Source organism: Dermacentor variabilis, chromosome 4 (assembly GCF_050947875.1).
Source record: "Dermacentor variabilis isolate Ectoservices chromosome 4, ASM5094787v1, whole genome shotgun sequence".
NCBI lineage: Eukaryota > Metazoa > Arthropoda > Arachnida > Ixodida > Ixodidae > Dermacentor > Dermacentor variabilis.
This window is the reverse complement of record NC_134571.1, coordinates 117069385-117079964: the sequence shown is the minus strand read 5'-3', so window position 1 is coordinate 117079964 and position 10580 is coordinate 117069385. Positions and strand designations below refer to the sequence as shown.

Sequence of the window (10580 nt, the reverse complement as noted above, 5' to 3'; positions counted from 1 at the left end):
TAAAATCAACACTTCTGTGCCAACCGCGGTACCTTTGCGGACCCGGGGATCGAATCCTGGCCGCGGAGGTTGCATTTCGATGGGGGCGAAACTCAATAATGCTCGTGTCCCGTGGATAGGGGGCGCGTCAAAGATCCCCTGCGGGAAGTCAAAATTAATCCGGCGTCCACCAGTAAAGCGTGTACGCTTCATAATCAAATCATGCTTTTGGGTCGTAAAACCTAAGAATTCATTCAGCTTTGCGGCTATGACATTGCTTGAGGTCGCGGACCTGATCCCAACCGCGGATGCCGCATTTGGACGGGTAAAAACTAAATTAAAAAAAAGAACTCTCCTGCACATAGCTTAAGGAATACATTAAAGAACACTACGGTGTCATACGTAATCCGAAGTCCGCCACTACGGTGTGCTTCCGTATCCGATTGTAGTTTTTGATCGTACAAGCCCATATTTCAATTAAAACCTAATATTTCTGCCACGATGCGATGTGCAATGTGGAGCAATGAATATGCTCAACCCTCTCAAATATTATAAAGTATGGCGCACAACAACCTTGAATCAAACTCCTCCCCTTGTGTATTCTGTGTGATGCGCAAACAGTTAGCAGTGGCGCACGCGAGGTAACGTGTAACATGAACTCCCAACTTTTGTATTGAACTAAACGTTGAAGAAATGAAACATTCGCCGTCAACATCACCGCTAATTATCGTCAACCGAATCAAACAGCACAGAAAGCTTCGCTTAAATCGATACCGCGGCGAAATGCTGTAGGCAGCATCTTCGCGAAAGTGGTTGAAGTAACCACTTCCTCATGGTCCATTTGGTAAAAACAGTTTTTGTTGAACTAAACACAACGATGAAGATGTTTAAGATGCGGGCGACTAACCCCAGCGCGGAAGACTCGTTCTTCTGACCTCGTCTTGTTGTCCACGACTGGGGGTACACTTTTATTGTTCGCCCCTTTTTTTTCGTTATTTTATTACTTACTTTATTATTTATTTTATCACCCGCTATATTGTTTAGGAGCAGCAAAAGAATGGTGGCGAGGCCTCGTTTATTCACTGGTTGCGCGACTTCGTCGGTTCTACCCATTTTCTCCCTCCCCTCACCATCCTCTCTTCCAGTCAATCTAGCTTCCGTCTGGTCTTACACATTAGTAAAAAGGCAGGCGCTGCTTTTGCGAGAGATCACGGTGAATTACAGCTGTCAAACGCTAATGTGGTATACCATCTCTCCCGGGGAGCTCGAGATGGTATTTTGCACATTGGACACGGTGCAAAGTTCAGAAGCGTTTCTCGCGTCTCCTTTATTCTCTGTCCTCCATGCTCTTTCCGGGAATATACGCTCTCTGAACCACCACGACTAAGCCTGCAAAACAGCACCCCATTGTACTTGAAGTGTCGTGTCGAGGCGGTCATAGCTTCTCCAAACGGAAAAAGGGGGGGAGAGGGGTATATGTTCGTCCAGTATGTCAGAACAAAGGAAAAATTCGACACAAGCTTTTCGGCCTCCTGCGGTTCGAGGGAGGGGAGTAAATCGTAGAACGAGGACAAGCCCACGTTGCAGAGCCAACCAATCGTGGCCGATCACCCGTGGTGGGTTGAGCTATACACCCATGGGGTCCAATTGAAATCGAACCCGTGAGTGGGCACGTGCTAAATACTTTCGAGCACGCCATAAGACAAGTCGCTGCACAGCAAACGGCAGCTACTCGACCGTCACAGATCAGCTGAAGTCGCGCTCCCTACGATAGAGTCCACCGACTCCGCTTGTGCCTCGAGTATGGCGTCGTCGGGCCTTGCTTCTACCTCCGCTGCTGCTGGATTCGACCCTAGACTCTACGGCTACGTGATGCTTATTGCAGACCGTTCCACGCTGTCGACGAGCACCAGGTTCAACGACGACAGCAGCAGCAGCGACGACAGCTGCAGCAGCAATAGCAGCAGCAGCAGTAGTAGCAGCAGCAGCAGCAGCAGTAGTAGCAGCAGCTCCTCCAGCAGCGACAGCGACGTCGTGCCGACCGGCGCCTCCCAGTCGAACGACATCGAAAGCGTGCCGTCCACCTTCGGCGCCGCAGCCGTCTTCGTTAGGAGCGAGCCACCGGCAGGAGCGTCCCAGTCAAAGGACATCGAAAGCGTGCCATCCACCTCCGGCGCCGCAGCCGTCTTCGTTAGGAGCGAGCCACCGGCCGGAGCGTCCCAGTCAAAGGCCATCGAAAGCGTGCCATCCACCTCCGGCGTCGCAGCCGTCTTCGTTAGGAGCGAGCCACCGGCCGGAGCGTCCCAGTCAAAGGACATCGAAAGCGTGCCATCCACCTCCGGCGCCGCAGCCGTCTTCGTTAGGAGCGAGCCACCGGCCGGAGCGTCCCAGTCAAAGGACATCGAAAGCGTGCCATCCACCTCCGGCGCCGCAGCCGTCTTCGTTAGGAGCCAGCCACAGATCTATATACAGCCGAACCTCGTCCGTCCGGCGGACTTTCCTAGTGACCACCCGGAGCAATTTCACGACTGGAGCGCTTGGCCCCAGTTCCCTCCCAAGAAGAAAGCGGACCCACAGCGGGCGATCTTGGAGAGACTGCCGGCCATGCTTCCCCATGTGACGCTCGTCAACCAGCACGAGTTCCTGCTGCGTAGGATGGAACTGCGGATACACACACTGGGCAGGCGAGTGTTTTTTTACAGCTGACGTGGTTTCGCGCCATAGTGCAAGGGTCTGATCTCGAAACGGTTCGCTTTCAGAAGCGTTGCAATATCGCACTCCACAGGGCAGCGTGCTGGCTTCCGTTGTTGGCATGAGCGTTCCGAGCACGCATTAGCGTCCCTGCCGAGAAGCCTCACATGCCACATCGTGGTGTACATGCTGGTCTGAGAAAAAAAAGCAGTGGGAAGTAATCATGCGAACGATAATCACTCTCATTTTGCGAAGGCATCCATGCAGTTTAAACCGATTCAGCAGTGCTGAGAGCAAGCTGGTTGAGTCGCCCACGTTCGTGCCTACAGGCAGCGCGTAATTCAGATACTAGGAACAAGCACCTATGCGGCGAACCACGTATATTGCTTTCTGTTCATGTCTTTCTCACTATGGCATCGTGCAATCATCGCGTTTTAGCTGCTCGTTTCGACACGTGCTTGCGTACCCATCACGTGGCAACGGTGTTCTTCAAAAATGACCTTGCCTCGTCCCTCGCATGCAGGTTCATGAAGCCAGCGCCTGAATTTCGGATTACAAACTTGGTGGATGAGTGGCAGTACACGGCCTGGCTTACCTTCACGGATTCTACTGGGCGCCAATGCGGTGAGTGTGAGCCAGACGCTACCATCGTCGGCCTTTTCTTTACATATTTGTGTTTGTCTATTTTTTGGCGAAGTGAATATAAGCCCTAAAGTGTATCCTTGCACTTTCGCAGTTGGTCAGTACTGCCACCCGGATTCCCCGCGGCCCGGTTCCTGGTTGAACGGCCGGGTGCTGTCGTTTTCCAAGCTCAAGCTCTTCTCCAACAAGAAAAAGATCCCGAACCCGCCTCCGGTAAGAGTTCGTTCGCCGCTTCATCATTTTAGTCGCGATTGCTAGTTAGGTCACCGTTCGTAAGGTGCACAATACTTAGCGTGTTTGAAGAAGCCTACGCTTTGCACTAACACCCCGGTCACAAGGCCCTCGGTTTTACCTTGCTCTAGTGCCGTAAATATTCAGTTCTAGTGCTGTGTGCGATCGTTCAAAGCTGACCCAGCGACATTTGGTCCACGCGACCTGCCGGAAAGAGAAATACGCAAGTGTGGATAGAAATTCTTTGCTTGGAAGGAAGGCCTACTTCAATCTCTGGCCGCAATGACATTTGACGAAGTTCTGCAATAGGCTGCACCTACCAAGGTGTATAGTTTATTCGTAGGACGGAGGAGCGCGCTTTGATGAACTTTTTTTTTCGGAAGGCTTGAAGGGGTCTCTAGACACCTCGCCTGGAAATTTGACCAAGACTATGGTATGCGGGCGACGATGCCTTTCAGTGAATACTAATCCGGAAGACTTCCTTAAAATTCCTCCTCGACTTCTTTGTTTACGCGGTGCGCTTATGGTCATCATTCGCGAACAGGACGGGTGCGACCACTGGTATCTCGACGTCATCGTCGCCCGACGCGACCACAGCGTCGTCTGCTACGGCGGGCACCATTTTCCACAGCGCGTTGACGCAAAACGGTCTGTCGGTACATACAGACGTTCGTGCATGTAGTAACCGCCGCCGAAGCGACCGCAGAATATATGCCACTTACTGGTTTTTGACTTTCTTTGCCATTTTAAAATTGTAATTCCTAGTTAAATCGCGAACAGCGTGCTGGAAATCATGGTAATTTTATTTCCAACGTCTCAGACCACATTCCCGGCAGTTGTCAACCCCTTTCAACGTATCATTCATCTTGAGACTCGGAAAAAGCTTACAACTGTAGAACGAAGGGTCTCCGATACGATTTTCGTGGAACCGATAAGAGTTCCGCCTGTGGTACAGAACGCTTTCCCGCTAGAATTCAGTGTCGCAACTCCTTTCTTCGCAAGCTGTAGCAGACTATCGATCCTCGTGCATTTCCAGGTAGAAGCGCGCTTCTGTTTTAAAGAAACCTCTACACATATTGCATTTGTGCATTCTTTTTAGAAGGCGCACAAATTGGTGTGTATACATGTGCCATTGAAGATACCCTAATGTAGGCGGCATTGCTCCAAGCGCTCTCGTTGACCCCGTGTGGAAAGCCAGTCAGATCTCGATCTCTCGTATGAGTCACATCGCTCACTCATTCCACGTAAACTGGGCAGAGACGGATGTAAAGGGGCGGAGCGATGCCACTGCGATATGCTGCGATGCAGATGTTTAAAACCTAATATTAGGCGCGTTACGCAGCCCACTTAGATTTGCGTCATGGTGACCGCAATGATGACCGGCCCTACCGAGTGATCGCGAATTTGCACAAAAATAATTTCGGGCTCATTTTAAAGGCACACCAAAGATAAAAAATCTGAGCTGCTATAGAAAATTTCGTTTCCGTAATTTAAAAGAAAAACCGTGTCATGCGAGGGGACCAGATAAGACGCCAAAGAGCAAAACCGGCGTCGACAACACATTTAACAATGAATTTTGACGGCATCTGCTTGGGCCTAGCTTTTACCATTAAAGGTAGACTACATTATATTGTAGAACAGCCTAAAAATGAACTTCAGGAGTTTCAACATCATTTAGTTAACCGCAGCGGCCGAAACGTGGAAAAATATTTTGAAAATCGTGGCGTCACTGACTGCAGGGGCTCCGGCGCGACATTCAAAAAGGGAAACATCAAAAATGTTTTCTCTTATATAAACCAATCTAATACGGCGAAAGTAAAGTTTTGAGAGAATATATTACCACTTAAAACTTATTTGCTTTTAAAGACGGGCGGCCGACTTTAAACCTCTTGCACGATGTTTGGTGCAGATATCGTAACGCTTTACAAGAAATATTCGCTAATCCTATAACTCTTAGTGTCAGATAATTTACAAATCTCCTCAACTGAAGACCGTAGATAAGCGCGGCGCCCCCTAATATTTCGCAAATGTCCATGTGTCGCCTCTGTGTAGCGCCTATATGGAGCATGCTGTGTAATGCATAGCAGTTGTCTGGAGTTGCACAAGTTTAGTGGTCATCGAATATTCCGTGGGCATAATTCTCATTGTTTATGCCTCCGAATTCAACAGTTCCAAGGAACACACTCTCCCTCCCGCGACTTAATTTGCGCGCAATTCGTGATAAATCTTTGATATGTTGCCGAAAGCAGTTGACTATAGTCATACTTCTTTCACTGTCTTTTCTAATATAAATGCACGAAGTATGAATTTTTCACATCAGTGATAAAATTCGTATCACAGAGGGATAAGAAGCTGTAAAGACTTGCGAAGCCAGATCGCTGTTGATTACGAATTCACGTATTTCCGTGAAATCACTACGGAGGCGACCGTAGACTTCCGCGGGACATTCAAGCAGCATTCAGAAAGTGCATGCCGGGAATGAAACCGGCATTCCTTTTAGTCTTCCTGGACGGGCAACCTTCGTCACCGAATCGGGACGCTAATAGCGCTCTCATAATTATTACAAACTGGTACGTCATCAGTAGTCGGCAGCCATCGATTCCTTGTTTTCGTTGTCAACGGTCAGCTCAGCGGAACAGAGCGCGTAGTTGCCGGGGCTCGCCGACGGTTCCGCGACATACTTCGGCTTCCCGCGTTCACATTCTTCTTGTATTTTGCAGCGTCGATATATACATTTAATAATGACTTTTGTAGGACTTGAACGCCTGTTGGCTATGTCATTTAAAAGGTCTGACAGAAATATTTAGCGCAATGTGAAATTCTAGAATGTCGAGCCGCTTAAATTTTTGTCTAAAGGGTTAGATCTGCCTAAAGGACCAGTCCCGTTTCCTGTAGAGTGTGGCGCTCCCTTAAATTTCAGCTGAAGTTCCTGCACCAGCTTAACATCAAGTCATGGCGTAGGACGGTGTCCTGCTCAGGTGTATTTATTTATTTTTTATCGGTAAATTGGGCTTACATTGCATTGTACAACAATGCAAAGCACGCAGCGCTCCCTGCATACATTTCCCGATTAAGATTATTGCTGCGCAAGCTGCCACAGAGATGGCAGCATGCGACATGCGGAGCGACGTTCCTAGCCTTTTGCATTTAAAAGAACCAGACCAACAAATGATTTCAGTGTTGTTGCAGCACCGCTATAAGGGCAGCGTGCTGACACAATTTCCATTATTCTAAAGCAATAAAGTGTCGCATAACCCCCTCAGTAGTTGCAGTGCTGGTTTTCAACAGCTTCACTAGACATACACTTTTGCAATGCTGGGACGGCGAGTCAATTTGTTTGTAAATATGTGTCGTACGTATAGCGAAAAATGAGCATGCAACCTGTTCCCTAGACCAAGGCCTTCGCTTCCCCACTCCAAACTAAAAGCTCAACACCAGAAACTGCCCTCCTTTCTCTTTCAGATCACTCTGAGGTGTTACCGCACTTACCATATCCAAGTGAATGTTGGGATTGTGGACGATAACGGACACATCGTCAGCGAATCCGTCGTCCGGCAATCTGTTGGTGCCGACTTCATTGCCGTCACCAGCAGCATTTTAAGGTGGGTGTTGTGCTTTGCATGCTGGCTGTTTCTTTTGCAAACCTCTGTATTTCACTCTCCTCTTCTTTCTCTCTCTCTTTCCTTTCTACAGCTGAAGAAACCACGCTCAAAATATTATTGTCATGTTAATTTTTTCTTTTTTGCTTTTATTTTCAGGCATCCAGTCAACAGGGGTACAAGAGAGGCACGCTAAATGAAGTTCTCAAGGCTGTTTGTGTAATAACAGTAATAAAGAAATATTTATTTGTGAGTACAAACAGGCCCTTTCTCTTTTTTTTCCTTGTTTATTGACATTTTACAGTAAAACCAAGACAAACAATGCAATGGTGGTGTGGCTACTGAGGAACAGAAGAATAGACCTGCTGCACACATGGCGATGCTGCAGGTCAGTGTCGCCCTGAAAAGAAAGAAAACAAAGTGGAAGCGGCCTCTGCATATAAATAAGAACACTCTATACCCTTGCATACCTCAGAGAATAACGGGCACGTACCCAGGGGCTGGAGGGGCCCGAAATTAAGCGGCATCTCTCCCCGCCCCTCACCGCCTCGCCCATGTTAAAGCACCGCGAAATCAAACGTGAGACTTGACAGCTATTAGGGGGTCAACATTTTGCTGCCTTTTCCACTCCGTTTGGGTAGCGATAGTTATCCGCATCTCCTGGGGTGTGAAGGCCAGTTTTCTCATCGATCCGGTGCCCGCGCGATTAACTCAAGAAATTTTCAGTGTTCGCCATCTATTGAACGGCCACGCGCATCGCTGTTGCTTCGTTAGTTCAACCTTCTTTGTTTTAACTGGTCCAGGGACCAGGAAAGGGATTCGGTTCGTGGTAGGTTGGTCTGTATGCTCGTGAAACAAATTGCAGCGGTAGAAAACACCATCTGCGCTTAACTTTTCTTTTCGCTTCATCATTTCCTCGAGCGACTGCTCGCCGCGACGTTGGCAGACCCTCAGAACCGTATACCCGCGATATATGGGTTAGATAAAGTGGAAAATAAAATAATGCGAGGCAGCGTCCATCATAAAACCATGCAATAACCCTTAAACCTATAAGCAATATGACTGTCAGCCGTTACCTAGTCTGGTTTTCCCTAATTGTACAGCACTTTTCGTGCAAAGGAAACTGGAAACTGGAGTCGCAAAGTGTTGTGAAATTAAGTGATATACTAAGGCAGAGAGACAAGGCAACAGCTGCAGGAAGGAAAAGCGAAAAGTAAGAAATTTAACAATTGTTTTTAAAAATATTTATGGATCAACATCTATTTACTTAACAAGAAAGTAGAGAAAATTGCGCCGGAAGTGAGAATAATTCAGTGTATATTGAATCACGCTTCTACAGGCATCAGTCGAGCCACATGACATAGCCACTTCTTTGCTGTGCTTATGTGGGTGTTTTCCTAACCTTCCGCGACGAAGTGCGTTTAAAACTGGTGGCCACGCATCGTTATACAACTTCCCAAATAACAATATGAGTCTGTTTAGGTGCTTAACTTGGTAGATCAGTAAACAAGGGATCCAAAAGAATTGTGATTGTTCCGCAAACAAATATTTCTCTGTAATTCTTCCAGAGCCGATAAAAAACGCCACTATAGTCGGATGCAACTTAAGACTGCACGGAAGTCCCGCCCACGCCCTCAGAACCGCCAGCCACGGTTCCTCCGCGAGGCTGCAAATAATTCATACTTCAAAAGGTTTCCTGTTACCCAAGTAAGGCGGTAACTACAAAAATAATTATTAGCGCGTAATTTTATATGTTCTCCGTCGTCTATTATAGTGCAATGGCGAAAGCCTAATTCTTCATTGGACTGAAATAAAATGCTTGCTTCGCTGCAACTATTTACTGTCAAGTTTCACTTCAATTGGAAGTGAAGATTCATGAGTAAAACGGGTTCAGCAGTCAAATGAACAGTACCGGAGACTTTTGAAGAGTGAAATGCCCAGACTTCATACATTTTGTCCATGTCTTCTGCACACCTCATTGCTTCCACCGTTAAAAAAAAGCAGACTCTCCGGAGGTATCAAGCACGACGCCATATTGAAAAGGCCACACGACGACGATTTTGTTTGCTTCTGTGATTGGCTGGCAGACTAACAAAACCCTGCGCGGTCCGTGTGCCTTGGATGCCAACTGCTGTTTTTATGGGTGTATTCTACTACAGTAATCGTTCTCTTACGCTTCTTTTCTGCGTTAGTCCATTTGACGTGGTGCCTTGTTCGCCAAGTAAAGGACAGGTGTATCTCACAGGCGTACCTGCAAGATACACCTTATTTCAATTATCTTTTGCGGGTTTACGCATCTTTATGGTGAATGGTTGGCGTTATTCACATTTCTATTACTAAAGGTACCAGGGTGCCTACCAAGTTGTCATTTCCAACTTCCCTGTGTTTTCAAGGTTTTCCCTGAGTGCCTTTGCAAAAATCCCTGAGTCACACAGAATTTCGTTTTACGTCAAGACAGGCTGACACTATGTCGCCCGATGCTGTCACTCTCTATAGTAAGCATGCTAAGAAATGACTTAATCCAATTTGAATTGTAAGGAGTATCATTTATTTTCTACTAAAAAAAATCTGTAGCGAGGGGTTAGTAATACGCACAGTGAATGAGAAAAGTTCGAAAAGAAATGGTAAAACTCATTGCAAATCGAGTGGAACATTCTCAAATATGAATAAAAATGAGATGCATACATAAACAAATGTTTTCGAATATCCACTTGAGTCACGAATTATGATCAACTGTCGATACATACGTGTGAAATATAGATGGTGCTTGAGACTCCACTGAAAGCAAATCAAGGTGATAGAATGACTTGAGCATTTTATGATGAGTCATTATAGAGTAACTAAATATTTGAATATCGCAAAGTCAGTCATCCTACGCTTCATAAAAAGGATTAAACCCCCCGCTCGAACTACATGCACAAGTTATTTATTAGCCTCAAGCATTTCAAGAAAGAAAAAAATACATATATTTGAAGGTTGCTACCGACATGCCCTACATCAAGCGTCACCTAAAACATGGTAGTGCCTTCACCAAAGCGATACTCTGTAATTATACATATCACTCAGAAGCAAAATGGAAGTAATTTAGGTTAACAGAACGTTCAATTTTCTGTAAGCTTAAAGTTTATGCTGTATTCCTTGCTACCACTGCGCAGAAATGGCAAAAATAGGTCGCTTCTGCAAATGTGCAAGCCTTGACTGAAGGCGATATGAGCTACTTTTATCAATTTATAGCAAGCTCATTGGTGTGAGGCCCGAACTTTGTCACGAATGAGATCCTCAACAGCCGGTGTGTCAACCTCAACTCTCCTGACATACTCTCAGCCCGCGCATGACACCTCAGTATTGCATTTCACTGCTTTGGCGAGCTTATTTTGGTTTGGATGAGGAACACCAGGGTCAGCCAACACTTTGTTTTTTGAGCTCCTTGGAAAAAGT

General features: G+C 46.8%; 1 protein-coding gene across 1 annotated transcript; it reads left to right on the top strand.

The window, feature by feature from the left end:
• Positions 1–1782: 1782 nt before the first annotated feature.
• Positions 1783–7462, top strand: LOC142578308 (uncharacterized). The gene is made up of 6 exons (XM_075687707.1): positions 1783–1892; positions 2001–2663; positions 3194–3294; positions 3407–3525; positions 7006–7145; positions 7302–7462. The coding sequence occupies exons 1-6, from the start codon at positions 1783–1785 to the stop codon at positions 7336–7338; spliced, it is 1170 nt and encodes a 389-aa protein (XP_075543822.1). The 3' UTR covers positions 7339–7462.
• The last annotated feature ends 3118 nt before the right edge of the window (positions 7463–10580 follow it).

Excerpts from the sequence above, each read along its gene's own strand:
- LOC142578308 (XM_075687707.1), top strand. The coding sequence starts at position 1,783 with ATGGCGTCGTCGGGCCTTGCTTCTACCTCCGCTGCTGCTGGATTCGAC. Across the intron at positions 1,893-2,000 it reads ACGCTGTCGACGAGCACCAG|CGACAGCGACGTCGTGCCGA; the intron begins GTTCAACGACGA and ends CTCCTCCAGCAG. Across the intron at positions 3,526-7,005 it reads AGATCCCGAACCCGCCTCCG|ATCACTCTGAGGTGTTACCG; the intron begins GTAAGAGTTCGT and ends TTTCTCTTTCAG.